The sequence below is a fragment of the Mustela nigripes genome, chromosome 8 (genome assembly GCF_022355385.1).
Source record: "Mustela nigripes isolate SB6536 chromosome 8, MUSNIG.SB6536, whole genome shotgun sequence".
NCBI classification, from domain to species: Eukaryota; Metazoa; Chordata; class Mammalia; order Carnivora; family Mustelidae; genus Mustela; species Mustela nigripes.
Genome location: NC_081564.1, coordinates 19,384,266 through 19,399,443, shown reverse-complemented (window position 1 = coordinate 19,399,443; position 15,178 = coordinate 19,384,266). Strand labels below are relative to the sequence as shown.

The 15,178-nt window shown below is 44.3% G+C and overlaps 2 protein-coding genes across 3 annotated transcripts in view; one reads left to right on the top strand and one right to left on the bottom strand.

Moving 5' to 3' along the window:
* The window catches only part of SRRD (SRR1 domain containing), a 15,692-nt gene extending 772 nt beyond the window's left edge, over window positions 1-14,920 (bottom strand). Inside the window, exons 1-6 of the mRNA XM_059408708.1 lie at window positions 14,690-14,920; window positions 4,727-4,767; window positions 3,072-3,331; window positions 2,873-2,971; window positions 1,036-1,190; window positions 102-147 (exon numbers count right to left, since the gene is read on the bottom strand). Coding sequence (XP_059264691.1) covers window positions 102-147; window positions 1,036-1,190; window positions 2,873-2,971; window positions 3,072-3,331; window positions 4,727-4,767; window positions 14,690-14,850 — 762 coding nt within the window. The 5' untranslated portion in view covers window positions 14,851-14,920. The remainder of the gene's footprint in view (window positions 1-101; window positions 148-1,035; window positions 1,191-2,872; window positions 2,972-3,071; window positions 3,332-4,726; window positions 4,768-14,689) is intronic.
* HPS4 (HPS4 biogenesis of lysosomal organelles complex 3 subunit 2) overlaps window positions 14,890-15,178 on the top strand; it is a 23,748-nt gene continuing 23,459 nt past the window's right edge. Inside the window, exon 1 of one of the 2 annotated variants that reach the window (XM_059408706.1) lies at window positions 14,890-14,973. The gene's annotated coding sequence lies outside the window, so the exon portion shown is untranslated. The remainder of the gene's footprint in view (window positions 14,974-15,178) is intronic. The other variant, XM_059408707.1, reaches the window with a different exon arrangement.

The following is a 15,178-nucleotide window of genomic DNA, read 5'->3' as shown; positions in this document are numbered from 1 at the left end:
TGAGCTCCGCCCACATGCACAAAGGCAGAATTCACAATTAACAGGGAAATGGTCTGTTTTCACACCCTTTTTCACCCTAGTTCCTTCATTTACATAGATACCTTTGCGATGTAGGCGTAATTTTTCTGTAGAATCCTTGCCAGCAATCTGGAAATTAAAAAAAAAAAAAAAAAAAAAAAACAAGCCCAGCATGATTAGGAGATATGGGAGTGGTTTTATCTAACTTAAGACATTATAGAAATGCAAAGTAGCTTAAAGATAGCAAACATTTTAAAAAGGAGGGGAGGGGCGCCTGGGTGGCTCAGTGGGTTAAGCCGCTGCCTTCGGCTCAGGTCATGATCTCAGGGTCCTGGGATCGAGTCCCGCGTCGGGCTCTCTGCTCAGCAGGGAGCCTGCTTCCCTTCCTCTCCTCTCTCTGCCTGCCTCTCCATCTACTTGTGATTTCTCTCTGTCAAATAAATAAAATCTTTTAAAAAATAAATAAATAAATAAATAAAAATTAAAAGGAGGGAAACATGGAGTAAGGTCAATAATCCGTAGAAAAGGTGAATGTCCCATAACCAACCACCCCTTTTGTGAGGGGAGGAGTGACAGTGGACACCTAAGGCATGTACAGCTGAGAGGAAATGGTTTCCACCACTTTTGTTTTTTTTAAGACTTGATTTATTTGTTGGAGAGAAAGCAAGAAGCACAAGAGCACAAGCATGGGGAGCAGCAGGCAGAAGGAGAAGCAGGCTTCCTGCCGAGGAAGGAGCCCAATGTGGGACTCAATCCCAGGACCCTGGGATCATGACCTGAGCCGAAAGCAGATGCCCAACCGACTAAGCCACCCAGGCATCCCTCCCACTTTTAAAAACACTTCTGCACCTTAAGGGAAGGGAGGAATTCTTAGCAAGCAGACCTCCTTAACTCTGCAGCTTTACTCGGGGTTGGTGTCCCTAACATGCTGGTTTCCCGCGCGCAGGTCTGTCAGGAAAGCCCCCCCAGGAAAGCCCCCGCCACAGCCTGACAGGACTTCTGTGCGCTTGCGCTCACCTCTCCTCGAGTCCTCTGAAGCTGTTGCCAATGATGAGCATCTTGGCAAGGGATTCCACTGACCAGTTACTGCACAAAAGGTTGTTGTACAGGGCTGTGCCGCAGTGGGGCATGTAGAAGATGGTGGGCTCGCCGTGGATGCTCCGTCTTCCTTCCTGCGGGGACGGTACGTGCAGTGTGAGCCCCTCCGCTCTTCCCGGGAGGTTGTGGCAGGGGCACAGGGCAGGTCTGTGAAGAGCTGAGCTATCTCACCACAACGTAATCACAGTGCATGGGGTGAGGGACACAGGTCAGCCACCCTTCTGTATGTGTTTCACAACAGACCTGTGTACCAAGCCAGGCCACACGCCTTAGACTGACGTCTACATCCGTGACAGCAGCACCTCTGGAGAAAACCAGGAGCTGCGAGACAAGTCGAAACCATAAGGAAACAAACCCCTTCCTTTGCAAACAGTCAGGTTATCGTGTGGCCTAACAGAAATCGAGAGATGAAGTGGGCCTCAAAGTCGGGAAATCGTGAGGTCCAGAAAGAACCTGTGTTTACTGAAGAGAGGTGTGTCTCACAAACAGAAAGCTCTGGATCAGCAGAGGGGCTTCTTGGGTCTGTGACAGCAAGGGCAGGAGGGGTGGCAACAGTTACTGTCCCCATGGACTGTGCATGGTCAGCCTCTGGGCCTCCTGGGTCCCTTTATGCAGATGCCTATCACAGTCCCTTCCATATGTCCGCTGGGGGACACAACAGCCCCTCCTGGGGACCGTAGCTCCACAGTCGTACCCATGGCAGGGACACAGGCCCTGCCTGCCCTGGCCTCTCTGCTCTGTACTCTCCTCCGTTCTGTTCAACACAAACAGGCAGGAGCCTGCCTGGGGCCGTCCAGCCAACTCCCGGTGGGCCTGCAATCCCAGCGCCAACCCAGGAAACCTTCCTCGAACCCCTCAAGTGGCGCAGAGTGCTTTTCCCTCTCTGTTCTGCTCACCCATATTTGTTTACAGGCCATAAACCTTGAGGGGACCCTGGGCTCCCTGGAGGCTAGGACTACATCTAGCCTGGCATCCCCGCAAAGTCCATGCCTGGCACAGAGCAGGCACCCAGAAAAGAAGACGGCATGAATGGAGTGGCAGGGTTTCAGGGCCTCACCAACATCAGTGAAGGATTCTCTTGTCTCAGCAGGGCTTGATTTTCGGGCTTTGTAATAAATGAGCCATTTTGGAAGATGGAAAGGGATCAAATGCCTACTCTGTAATCACCCCAGCAACGCAAAGTGGCTTGCAGGGGTGTGTACCTCACTGGCTTCAGGCCCTGCTGCTGAGGTGATCTTGCTCTGCATCTCACAGTTTCACCTCCGGGGCAGAAGATCTACCCACAGCTCCCAGCCAGATGCTATTGGGTGTGACTGGGCTACCATGCAAAGAGAGATATACTCTCCCCTTCTCTGATCTCCCCTAAGACAGGGTAAATCACAACCAGAAAGCCCTCCTTTGAGGCACTGATACTAGGTACCCCTTTATTTTTTAACACCAACAGTAAGTACCAACTTAGGAAATTACCAGAGGTTCCTGGACATGGGATTCTCACCAGAATTTGGCAAATAATAACAGGTTTCAGTCCATGCCATTTGTGCCATTTGGTGTTTTTGTGATGGGCACCACCGAGGCCACAATGTTGGGTCACTGCCAGGTCCCCTGTGACAGGCGCCGGGAAGGCACATGAGCAGAAGGAAGGAGGGAATGATGGCTAATGCAGAGCAGGTGCCTCCATGGGGCACAGCCTCAGCAGTCACACACACCTGTGGTCAGCAGTCACACAGCCCTCCTGCTCCCCTTCCCCAAGACTCACCTCGTTCTCACTGAGAACAGTCACACCAAGGCTCTTCAGAACTGCAATTTCTAGCTGGCTAAACAGAGGGTCATACACCCAGCAGTGCCTCCTGGGGATCTGCAGAAGGGGATAATGGGTTCTGTCAACCCAAAGATCTGTGTGCAGACCGTGTGCAAGACCAAGGGACGGAGTGATCAACAAGAATCTAAAAATGTACCTGGCACTTTTCCAGGAAGAGAAGCAGAAATGTGAGCTGGTGTCTAGCTATGACGCAGGTGGCAAAGTTTCCAATGCCATAACATACACACTTCCAACAGCAGGTTCCTGGGACTTGGTTCTCCCCTGTGATGAAGCCAGGTGTCACAGCAGACTCATTTGGCGAGGAGTCAAGATGCAGGTTTCTGAGAGCTTCCGAAAGAGTCCCCTCAGGGACCTTCAGTTGTTCCAGATGTTTTGTAAGACAACTGTTGATGGTTTCTGAAAGAGCAAGCCCCGGAACACAGTCAGAGGGCGTGCTCTGACCCTGTGAACTAAGTCCATCACATAAGTCCACAGACCTGGGGAGAAAAGGAGCAAGTTGGGAAAGGCTTCATTCAGCTTCTCAAGGAAAAGGCCGTGGGACTCACTCCCCAACATGCCTGAGAGGTAGGGCCAGGCCCACCAGCACCACAGGCTGTCCCGAGTCCCTGTGCACCCCCAAGCCTGCAACCCCAGAGAACTTTCCAGTAAAAAATAGGCTTCATTTATGGGCACGGTTTCCACCCAAAATTCTAATGTGAACCGTGTCTAACTTATTAAGAGGTATCTTAATAAGTTAATAAGTTAGAGGTAAATGCGGGTTATGTTCTGAAATACCTGCTTTTTTTTTATTATAACAACCTAGAAAAAGAGCTCTCAAAATCACACTACAAAAGGCTGGGAATAGGAATATTTAATGTGTAAAAACTTCAAAGAAAAAAAAGGCTGGGGCTTTTGGAGTCTAAAAAAAAATATTCTGTTTAAATATTCTCATATAGCAGTGAGTTATCTTGTCTCTCATTTTATTATACTGATACTGAATTTATTTGAACAAATCTGTACACAAAACAACTGTGTTGCCACAGTCAGGTGCCGATTTTCACTTACTAGCAAAACTACCTTAAAAATAGTCCCCCGGCTTGGAAAGGCTGCGGGCAGAACTGGCTCTTTCAGTCCTTGCTGCTGAAAGTCCTGGTGGAAGTTTTTAGGAAAACACTGGACAGCAGATATCAAGCTGGTCACTGCCTGTCACTGAGTAAGTCCACTTCTGGGAGTATGTCCTGAGAGGATCATCCTAAATTTGGTAAGAGTTTTACACAAAAAGGTGCTCATCGAAGAGTTATGCATAAGAACTAAAAAAAAAAAAAAAACAAACAAAAAACCAAAGGAAACAAACTAACTGTCCCTCCATAAAAATACTAACGGCTATACATTCCCTCCCCATATTAGCATTTACGTGCCCACAGACTGTTTAGGGACAGGTCTATGTGGCCATGTTGAGGCAAAGAGTGCATGAAGAGTAAATTTCAGCAATGACAGTGGCAGCAGACGCTGATGCCCCCCCGCCCCCAGGCCCAGGCAAACACTGTCCTAACCACTTAACCAAACAGCCTCATTTAATCCCCAAAATTACACCACAGGATATGCACGCTGTCACTTCCCTTTCACAGACACAGAAACGGAGGGTCAGGGCTAGTAAGTGCCAAGACACACGGCTGTGAGCAGGAAGTCAGAATTAGAACCCAGCTCTGTGAAGAAAAACAGCACCAAATATGGACTGGACTCCTTTCTTTGCCCACATTCAGGCCCTCCTCCCACACCTTCCACCCCCAGCCTCGGCCATCTGGTACCCACCTAGTGCCAGACTCCAGAAATCAGACAGAAGCAGGTCCTTCCTATTAAAAGAAAAAGGCATGGTCATTCCCCAACCTTCCCCAGGCCGCCCCCTCAGGGACCCTTCTCCAGACCACAAGCTGGATGCAGGGATGGAGTGCTCTCCCACACAGCGCTCCCAGAGCACCCAGCGTGGCCCTGGAGTGGCCGGAGGAGGATCCACAGTGAGCATGTCCAAAGCAGACCAGTAGGCCGGTGTTCAGAGAGGACAGAAGGCTTGCCAGAGGACATCGTGATTCCCAAGGACCCCTCGGCGTCTCTTCTGTATCCTCCTTGGTCCACGCCATGGCTGAGCACAGACACCGAGCTCCATACAGTTTCTAGATGCACAGAGTGCACCTCTCTGAGCTTTGGTTTCCTGGCCTCTAGAATGTGGGAAAGAATCGCCCTATCGAGCAGGCTTGCAGAAGGGAGCAAATGGGTAAACACAGAGCATTGGGCTTTGCACAAAGTGGGGACTCAAATAGGTCTTTGTTATTATAAATAATAATTATAAATAATTCCAAGGTGAAAGTGAAAGGAGACATGAATCCAGTGTCTGGGCTTTCTTTATTTAAGTCAACTGGCTTATGCAAACCTTAAGCAGAACACAGTCAACAGTGATGTGATCTGAAACAAACTCCATGAACTGATCGAAAGACATACAGTGGCTGAAAACACAATACCCATCCATGTGCTGTCCACAAAAGACTCACTTTAGACATAAGGACAACATAGACCAAAAGTGAAGGGACAGAAAAGATGTTCTGTGCAAGTGGGAATCAAGACAGAGCTGGAAGAGCTATAATCAGACAAAACAGAATTCAGTGCTGTTTAAAAACATACCAACATTTGTGAGACGCAGCAAAAGTGGTTCTAAGAGGGAAGTTTACAGTGATACAGGCCTGCCTCAAGAAGCAAGAGAGGGGCGCCTGGGTGGCTCAGTGGGTTAAGCCGCTGCCTTCGGCTCAGGTCATGATCTCAGGGTCCTGGGATCGAGTCCCGCATCGGGCTCTCTGCTCAGCAGGGAGCCTGCTTCCCTCTCTCTCTCTCTTTGCCTGCCTCTCCATCTACTTGTGATTTCTCTCTGTCAAATAAATAAATAAATCTTTAAAAAAAAAAAAAAAAAGAAGCAAGAGAAAAGTCACAAATGCATGCCCCATTGTGACACCTTGTAATCTAGAAAAAGAACAAACTAAGCCCAAAGTAAAAGGAGGGAAATAACAAAGATCAGAACACAAATAAATGAAAGAGGGACAAAAAAAGAGAAACGATCAGGGTGCCTGTGTGGCTGGCTCAGTTGGTTAAGTGCCTAAGTGCTGTTCTTGGCTCAGGTCATGATCTCAGGGTCTTGAGACAGCGCCCAGTGTCAGACTCTGCACTCAGTGTGAAGTTAGCTAGGGATTCTCTCTCCCACTCTGCTTCTCCCGCTGTGTGCATGTGCTTGCTCTCTCTCAAATAAATAAATGCAAACACCACCAAAACACATACACACACACACACAAATTGAAAAAGCCTTAGCTACACGCACAAGAAAAAAAAAGCCTTAGCTACAAGAAAAAAAAAAGAGGTGACTTAAAATCAGAAATGATGGAGATGTTATGACACCTCAAAAATACAAAGGCACAAAGAACTGCTGTGAACAGCACACAGCAACAATTTGGACAAACTCAATCAGAAATATATTTATTTTTATGCTTCAAGTTTTTATTTAAATTCTAGTTAGTTGGGGTGCCTGGGTGGCTCAGGTGGTTGAGCGTCTAACACTTGGTTTCGGCTCAGGGTCATGAGACTGAGCCCTGAGTCAGGGTCCAAGCTCAGCATGGAGTCTGCTTGAGACTCTCCTCCCTCTCCCTCTGCCCCTCCTGCTCGTACTGTCTCTCTCTCTCTCTCTCATATGAATGAATGAATGAATGAATGAATGGATCCTAGCCAGTTTACATACGCAGTATAGTATTAGTTTCAGGAATAGAATTTAGTGATTCAACACTTACATAAAGCACCCAGTGCTCATCATATCAGCAATTTAAAACCTCCCAAAAAACCAAGTTCCAAGACCAGATGCTTTTTTTTTTTTTTAAGATTTTATTTATTTGACAGATCACAAGTAGGCAGAGAGACAGGAAGAAGGGGGTGGGGTAAAGCAGACTCCCTGCTGAGCAAAGAGCCCAATGTGGGGCTTGATCCCAGGACCCTGAGATCATGACCTGAGCTGAAGGCAGAGGCTTAACCCACTGAGTCACCCAGGCACCCAAGACGAGATGCTTTTAACAAATCATATCAATCCTTCTAAAACTTTTCCAAAAAAGAGAAGTGAAATCTCCCAAACTCATTTGCTGAAGCCAACATTACCCTGATACCAAAACCAGACAATGACACCCCAAGAAAAGAAAATTATAGGCCAATATCCCTGACGAACATAGATGCAAAAATATTCAACAAAATACTAACAAACCAAATTCACAAATATGCTGAAAGGATCATACACCATGATCAAGTGGGATTTATTCCAGGAATGCAAAGATGGTTCACATGGGCACATCAATCAAGGTGATACACCATGTTAACAAAATGAAGAACAGCAGCGCCTGGATGCCTCAGTTGGTTGGGCGCCTGCCTTGGACTCAGGTCATGTCATGATCCTGGGGTCCTGGAATTGGGCCCTGCGTCAGGCTCCCTGCTCAGTAGGGGGCCTGTTTCTCCCTCTCCAGCTGTCCCTCCCCCTAACTCATGCTGGCTCTCTCTCTCGAATAAATAAAATCTTTTTTAAAAAGTTAAAAAAAGAAATGAAGAATAAAAATCATGTGATCATCTTGAGAGATGCAGAGAAAGATTTTGACAAAATTTAATATCCTTTTATGATAAAATTTCTTAACAGAGTTGGTATAGCGGGAACATACCTCAACATAATAAAGGCCATATATGACAAGCCCAGAGGTAACATCACATCCAATAGTGAAAAGTTTAAACTATTACTATTTCCTCTAAGAGCCTCTAAGATTAGGAATTTTCCTGATCCTTCCTCGCCACTTTTATTCAACACAGGATTAGAAATCCTAGGCAGAGCAATTATGTAAGAAAAATAAATAAAAGAAAGAAGTAAAATGGTCACTATTTACAGATGACAAGTATATAAGGAAAACTTTAAAGACTACACTGAAAAACTGTTGACACCAATAAATGGATTCAGTAAAGGTACAGGATACAATATCAATATACAAAAATGTGTTGAGTTTCCATATGCTAATAATGAACACCAGAAAAAGAAATTAGGAAGATGATCCCACTTGAAGTTGCACCAAAAATAATAAAATACCCAGGAATAAACTTCAAGTAGGTGAAAGCCTATATACTATAAGACGTTAAGGAAAGAAACTGAAGACAACATATGTAAATGGAAAAACACTCCTTGTTCATGGATTAGAAGAATAGTGTTAAAGTGCCTAAACTTCCCCAAGCCATCTACAGATTCAATGTAATTTCTATCAAAATTCTAACTGCATTTTCACAGAAATAGAACAAAGGATCCAAAAATTTACATGATGCCACAAAAGACTCCGAATAGCCAGAGCAATCTAGAGAAAGAAGACACACACTAAAGGCACCATACTTGCTGATTTCAGTCTATTACAAAGCTAGAGTAATCAAAACAATCTAATATTGGCACAGAAACAGACGTGCAGCTTACCAGAACAGGAGAGAGAGTCCAGAAGCAAACACACATATCTATGGCTCACTACCTTTCGACAAGGAGCCAAGAATATACAAGGGGGAAAGAAGAGTCTCTTTCACCAGAGGTGCTGGGAAAAACCAAACAGCCACATGCAAAAGAATGAAACTGCACCACTATCTTACGCCATACACAAAAATTAACTCAAAATGGATTCAAGACCTGAGTATAAGACCTGAAACCATAAAACTCTGAGCAGAAAACACAGGGAAAAGCTACTTGACAAAGGTCTTGGCAGTGATTTTTTTAACCTGATACCCAAGGTAAAAACAGCAGCAACAACAAAAAACATGTGGGACTACACCAAACTAAAAAGCTTCTGACCAGCAAGGAAACCATCCACAAAATAAAAAAGCAACCTATTGTATGGGAAAACATTTGCAAATCATGTATCTGATAAGGGGTTAAAATAAGCCAAAATAGAAAGAACTCAGGCAACTCAATAGCAAAAAACAAATAAACAAAAAAACCCCCACAAGCAATCTAATTTTAAAATGGGCAGATCCAAATAGACATTTTTCTAAAGAAGACATACAGATGGTCAACACGAACATGAAAAGATGCTCAACACCATTAATCATCAGGGAAATGCAAATAAAAGCCACAATGAGACACCACTTCACACGTGTTAGAATGGCCATTAACAAAAAGACAAGAAATACAAGCTTTGGTGAAGATGTGGAGAAGAGAAAAACCCTTGTGCACTGTTAGTGGGAGTATAAGTTGGTGCAGCTGATGAGGGAGCATGGGGCTGGCTGAAGACAAAGCAAAAGCTGGCGCCTTGCACCCCCCTCTCCATCCGCTCCCCCTCTGTCATTTGTGTAGCATCCCTCAGGCAGCCCTGACTGCCATGAACAATAAGCAAATAGTTAGCTTGCAGAGCTCACAGTACTGCCAGACAGGAGTCTCCCTTGGCTTACAAATGTCCTAAATCTCACTAACAAAGACGATTGATAGCAGGATTGTGACACCGCACCAGAAAGTCTCCCAACTATCTTAATGTTAATGGCTGATCTAAAGACAACATTGATCCAGCAGCAAGGGCAAGGCCTCCAGCAGGCCTGGGACATCCTGACACCTTGTAGGCCCTCTTTAGCATATGAAAAATCCACTGATTTTTTTTTTCCCTTCCCCTCACCTTCCCCCAACCGCAGGGTACATAACATGCCATCCCTCACAACCCCAGGCAGCCGCAGCTCTTCCTGCCCACGGGTCCTGTCCCCGTGCTTTAATAAACCACCATTTTGCACCAAAGATGTCTCAAGAATTCTTTCTTGGTCATCGGCTCCGGACCTCAGCCCATCAAACCTCACCTAGGTTCTAGAACTTCATCACAGCGACTGTGAAAAACAGTATAGAAGATCCTCAAAAAAATTAAAAATAGAACTACCATAGGATCCAGCAATTCCCCTTCTGAGTACCTGAAGGAAATGAAAACACGAACTCAAGAAGATATATTCACCCCTGTGTACACTGCAGGATTATTTACAACAGTGAAAATAAAGAAACAACCTAAATGCCACCAGCAGATGAATGGATAATGAAACTGTGGTTGATACACACAGTGGAATCCTACTCAGCCATAATAAAGGATGAAATCTTTCCATTTGCAATGGTGATCTTGAAGGCATTATGCTGAGTAAATCAGGCCAGACAGAAAGACAAACACTAGAAATAACTTACATGTGGAACCTTAAACCAAACCAAACAAAAAACTGAGCTCACAGAACAGATGGGTAACTGCCAGAGGTAGGCGGTTGGAAGTGGGAGAAACGGCTGAAGGGGTCAAAAGGAAAAAGAAAATAAGCACAATTACAGCATCTTTTTTTTTTTTTTTTTTAATTAAGTAAGTTGTACCCCTAATGTGGGTCAAACTCAGAACCCTGAGATCAAGAGTCACATGCTCCACTAACGGAGCCAGCCAGGAGCCCGGAATTACAGCATCTTCTGAAGCTCAGTGTTTTGAGAAAGGCTAAAGTAACATAATCTACAATATTCTGAGGGTTATGTATATATTTGGTAAACATAAAAGAGAGAATGCAGACTTCAGAGTCACACTCAGGTCTGTATCTGGTTCTAATATTTACTATGATGTTAAGCAAGTGACTTTTTAAAAATTTTATTTACTTATTTGAGAGAGGGAGCAAGAGAGAGTGATCACAAGCAGGGGGAGGGATAATGGGAGAGGGAGAAGCAGACTCTCCGCTGAGCAGGGAGCCCAACAAGGGGCTCGATCCCAGGACTCTGGGATTAGGACTTGAGCCAAAGGGAGATGCTTAACTGACTGGGCCACGCAGGCGTTCCTACTTAACCTCTTTTGTGCCTGTGTTTCCCAAACTCTGAGGATAATATGAATATTTACTCTTAGAATAGCTTTTATTTTTAAACTTTTTAAAAAGTTTTTTAAATAGTTTTTTAAAATAGTTCTTAAATTAAATGAGATAGAGGTCACTTAATGAGACTCTTAATGATAAGAGAACAAACGGTAGATGGAGGGAAGCTGAGCAGGGAATGGACTAGATGGGTGATGGGGATAAGGAAAGCACAGGTTATGATGAGCACTAGTGTTTAAATGTGATGAATCACTCAATTCTCCTGAAACCAATATTGCCCTGTATGTTAACTAGAATTTAAACAAAAATTTGAAAAGAAAAGAAAAGAAAATCCGAAAGGACAATACAGTTAAAACAAAGTCTGTATTTACTCAAAAAAACAAACAAAAAACAACAACAACAACAAAAACCCCATGTATTAAGTGAACCACACAGTTCAAACCCATGCTGGCCAAGGGTCAACTGGAATACTGGAAATCCTAGCCAGACCAATCACACAAGAAAAATAAATAAATAAAAGACATCCAAATTGAAAGGAAGAAGTAAAGTTCACTATTTTCAGATGACATGATATTACATGTAGAAAACCCTAAAGACAACACCAAAAAACTATTAAAATAAATGAATTCAGTAAAGTTGCAGGATAAAAAGTACATAAAAATCTGTTGCATTTTTATACACTGATAAGAAACTATCAGAAAAATAAATTTAAAAAAAATCACATTCACAACTGCATCAAAAAACCCAAGATACTTAGAGATAAATTTAACCAAGGAGATGAAAGCCTATATACTGAAAACTACAAGACATTAAGGAAAGAAACTGAAGATAACAAAAGTAAATGGAAAGACATTCCATGCTCATGGATTAGAATAATTCATAATGTTAAACTGTCTATACAACCCAAAGCCATCTAGAGATTCAATACAATTTCTATCAAAATTCCAATGACCAAAAAAAAAAAAAATTTTCCAATGACATTTTTCACTAACGTAAGACAGAGAATCTTTAAAGTTTGTATGGAACCACAAAAGACTGAATAGCCAAAGCAATCTTAAGAAAGAACAAAGCTGGAGGCATCATGCTCCCAGATTTCAAACTCTGTTACAAACCAGAACAGAAGAGAGCGCTCAGAAGTAAACCCACACATCTATGGTCCAGCATCTTATAACAAAGGAGCCAAGAATATACAAAGGGAAAAGAACAATCTCTTTAATAAACATTGCTGGGATAACCGGGCAGCCACATGGGAAAGAACAAAACCGCACCACGTGTCTTACATTATACACAAAAATTATCTCAAAATGGATTAAAGACTTGAATATAAGACCTGAAACTATAAAGCTCCTGGCATAAAACATAAGGGAAAAGCTGCTTGACATGGGTCCTGGTAATGATTTTTTGGGATCACATTCCAAAAGCCAAAGCAAAGAAAAAGCAAAAATAAATAAGAGAAACTACATCAAAACCAAAAATCTCCTGCCCAGCAAGGAAAATCACCAAAAAAAGAAACAGGCAACCTACCGGCTCTAAGAAAAGATTTGTAAAGCATGTATCTTATAAAAGATTAATATCCAATATATATAAAGAACTCATACAACTCAATTAAAAACAAAAAACAAGATGATTAAAAAGTGGAAAGATTACCCAAATGGACATTATTCAGGGAAGACATACAGAGAACCAACAGGTACGTGAAACGATGTTCAACATCATTAATCATCAGGGAAATGCAAATCAAAACAACAATGAGATATCGCCTCATACTGGTTAGAAGGGTTAGTATCAAAAAGAGGAGAAATCGCAGATGTTAGCAAGGATGGGGAGGAAAGGGAACCCTGGTGCAGGGTTGGTGGGAATGCAAGTAGGTGCAATCATGGTGGAAAACAATATGCAGCCTCCTTAAAAAATTAAAAATAGAACTACCCTACAAACTAGCAATTTCTCTTCTGGCCATTTATCCAAAGAAAACAAAAACACATATCTGAAAAGATATACGAACCCCCATGTTCATTGCAGCATTATTTATAATAGCTAAGATATGAGGACAACCTACATGTCTATGGAGGGATGAATCGATAAAGAAGATGTGAGGGGAACCTGGGTGGCTCAGTGGGTTCAAGCCTCTGCCTTTGGCTCGGGTCATGGTCTCAGGGTCCTGGGATGGAGCCCCGAATCGGGCTCTCTGCTCAGCGGGGAGCCTGCTTCCCTTCCTCTCTCTCTGCCTGCCTCTCTGCCTACTTGTGATCTCTCTCTGCCAAATAAATAAATAAAAATTTTTTAAAAAGAGAGAAATGCAAATCTTTCCATTTGCAACAACATGGATGGACCCTGAGGTCATGATGCTAAGTGAAATAAGTCAAAGACAAATAGTGTGTGACATCACTTTTATATGGCATCTTAAAAAAACTGAGCTTAAAGATACAGGGGGACGGGTATGAAATAGGTGACAGGGATCCAAAGGTACAAACATACAGGGATTAAATAAGTCACAGGATGTAATGTATAACATGGCGATTCTAGTTAATAACACTGTATTGCAAACTCGGAAGTTGCTAAGAGAGTAATCTTAAAAGTTATCATAAGAAAAAAGTTTTGCAAAACAAAACTATATTTAAACTGATAAGCCATACGCCATTGTTCAGGGGACTCAGAAAGTACACAGTACTGCAAAAATCTGTGCTAGAGACTGCCCTCACGTTCCTCACAGAGGCTAAGGAAGAGCTTTGAAAACTGGTGAGCGCATGCACAGAACAGCATGTAAGGTGCTGGGCTCCTCTCTACTTACAGCACTGGACACTGCATCACACTTAGGGGTACAGGAAGCAGGGAGTTACTGGGGATACTGAAGAAGCTGAGGAAGAATAACAATGCAGTATGTGTGGAAAATGCCTTACAGGTTTTCCAAATTTGTGGGCATGTTCCATTACACAGATATCTTTTAAGTTCCTACAAAGTCACTGTGCTTTCTACTCAGGCTCAGTCGGTTGGGCAGCCAACTTCTTTAATTCATTGTTAACCTCTGAGTCATCCCTGTCTCTTGACCTTAATTCTGGGGGAGAGGAGAACATAAAATTGGTCTAATTTCTCTCCGTTGGGATCGTCCTTCAGCTGTTGATCTGAATAACTAACAAATACTGCTAATTACTGCGTCCTTAAAGGACTGCAAATGAATAAAGACAACAATAATAACAAAAATAGGTAACATTCATTCCTCTGTGTTAGGCACTGTTCTAAGCCATAAGGTGCACAGCAAAGCATGGAGGAATGAGGGACTGGGATATGCCCTAATGATGAAGAGCATTGTAGCACCGGTTCTGGAGTCCCAGAGACAAGGACTTGAAATCTGGTTCCAAACATTATCTGTGTCTCTAAGACTCAGCCCTCTCAGGATCCTAGCTGGCCCAGATACTCAAACTAGTAAAGTGTGTAAAATGCTTACGCCAGTGGCAGGCACAGCAGCTCCTCGATTAACTAATGATGATAATCAAGAGGATGGTAATCAAGTTGGTGTTCCTCCCCAGCGCTAGCAATAATAATAACCAACTAGTATAATATTAATCCCAAACGCTGGTACTACGCTTACCCCGCACCAGGCACCGTGGTTTATGCATTTACTTTCCAAATGGGTTACATTAACTAATTCACTAAATCGTCAAAACAAGCCTATATATGTACTGTTTCCAGGTTCGTCTCTCAGATGAAAAAACTGAGGTCTCGGAGATGAGGGCAATAAAAGGAACAACAACCTTTATTACAATTCAGTCTGTAATAAGCTGCTCCCTCCGTTAAATCCGCACAATAACCCTAAGGATTTGAGGTTCTGCCCACTTTACAGATGCCGAGACTGAGGCTCGGTCCCAGGGCCCAGCCCGCACTCACCCGGCCTCCCGGATGCGACGCAGCACAACTCCGCAGTCCACCTCAGGCTGGGCCTCCAGGTCCCGCAGGGCCACCTCCCTGCCCCGCGGTCGCCGCTCCGCTGAGCGTCTTTTCCTTCGCGGAGCCGCAGCCTGCCAGGGTTCCAACGCCGCGGACGCCATGACCCTCTGACGTCACGGGCGCGCCCCTGGACGTCATCCACACGCGCCAGCGCTGGGAAAATCTAGGGGGCGGTATACGCTGGAGGAGCATAATCCTGAGGCCTCCCCACCGCGCGCCCGTAGGTAGGGTGGGGAAAGCAGCTGGCGCGGGGCTGCCGCCCACACTGCGGGTTCGATCGCGGAGCCCGGGGCTGCCGGGCTACAGGGCTGGGTTGGGTGGATGGCCGGCGAGGGGATACCAAGGGGCGGGACCCTGGCCGAGAGCGCCTCTTGGCGGCTCCTCCGCGCTGCGATTGGGCCCCGATTGACCCTTGCGCCTTTGTCCACA